Raw genomic sequence first — 1072 nt, 5'->3', positions numbered from 1 at the left:
CCCCCGCCACCCCAGCCGGCCCCCCCCCCCCCAGCCACAGCAGCACCACAACCCGAGCTCCAACACCAGTGGCCACATGGCCCAGAATTTCCTCGGTACAGAGCTGAGCCAGCCTGACATGCAGCCAGTGAGCAGCAGCACCATGGCAGTGCACACCATCCTGCCCCAAGATTCCCAGATGCTGCCCACATCTCTGCCATCCTCCCTCGCCCAGCCCATGACCACCACGCAGTTTCTAACTCCACCTTCCCAGCACAGTTATTCCTCCCCCTTGGACAACACCCCCAGCCACCAGCTCCAGGTGCCTGACCACCCTTTCCTAACGCCGTCTCCGGAGTCGCCGGACCAGTGGTCCAGCTCATCTCCTCACTCCAACGTGTCCGACTGGTCCGAGGGCATCTCCAGCCCTCCCACGAGTATGCAGTCACAGATGGGACACATCCCCGAGGCCTTCAAGTGAGGGACAGAGGTTCAGAGACACTGCTGCTCAGTGGGAGTCAGAAGCTCGAGGGAGATGTTTTTCTAAAGGACATCGGATGCTTTTATTAAAGGATCCTTTTTAAATATGTTTTTATAAAAAAAGGAAAAAAAAAGAAAAAGAAAAAGACAACTTAATTCCTTTTTTTTTGTTTTTGTTTAGTATTTATTTATGTACTTTTTATTTGCCATGGAAACACTGCCTTTTTATTTATATGTTCTGTTGCTAAGAACTCAATGTGGGACACCAGTTGTGTTTCAAAACATCGACGGATTAGATTTTTGTAGGGTGTTCTCTTTGTTTTGGGGGGGTTCATTGTGTCTGATTTGAGAGCAGATGTTTATGTAAAGCTATAAGAAGCAATTTCTGATTCTGAAATGCCATTAATTTATTATTTTTTTTCTCTTTCAACTCTGGAAGAGAGGTGAGAAAGAAAAGGGGAAAGAAAAATTGACTAATACCAATCCTTAGTGGGGAGGGGGGAAAATTCAATATGGAAAAATTAAATGTACTTTAAAATGTTTCCTTTGCTGTTATATGAGAGGACATTTTATGGTACCAGTCACAAATCTCTGTTGAAATTTCAGTATTATA

At 45.8% G+C, this 1072-nt stretch overlaps 1 protein-coding gene across 1 annotated transcript in view; it reads left to right on the top strand.

Annotated features, from left to right (window-relative positions):
- NOTCH1 (notch 1) overlaps positions 1-460 on the top strand; it is a 15137-nt gene extending 14677 nt beyond the window's left edge. Inside the window, exon 25 of the mRNA XM_009074744.1 lies at positions 3-460. Coding sequence (XP_009072992.1) covers positions 3-460 — 458 coding nt within the window. The remainder of the gene's footprint in view (positions 1-2) is intronic.
- Positions 461-1072: the final 612 nt, after the last annotated feature.

Source organism: Acanthisitta chloris, unplaced genomic scaffold (genome assembly GCF_000695815.1).
Source record: "Acanthisitta chloris isolate BGI_N310 unplaced genomic scaffold, ASM69581v1 scaffold6505, whole genome shotgun sequence".
NCBI lineage: Eukaryota > Metazoa > Chordata > Aves > Passeriformes > Acanthisittidae > Acanthisitta > Acanthisitta chloris.
The sequence above is the reverse complement of the archived record's forward strand: the minus strand, read 5'-3'. Positions and strand labels throughout refer to the sequence as shown.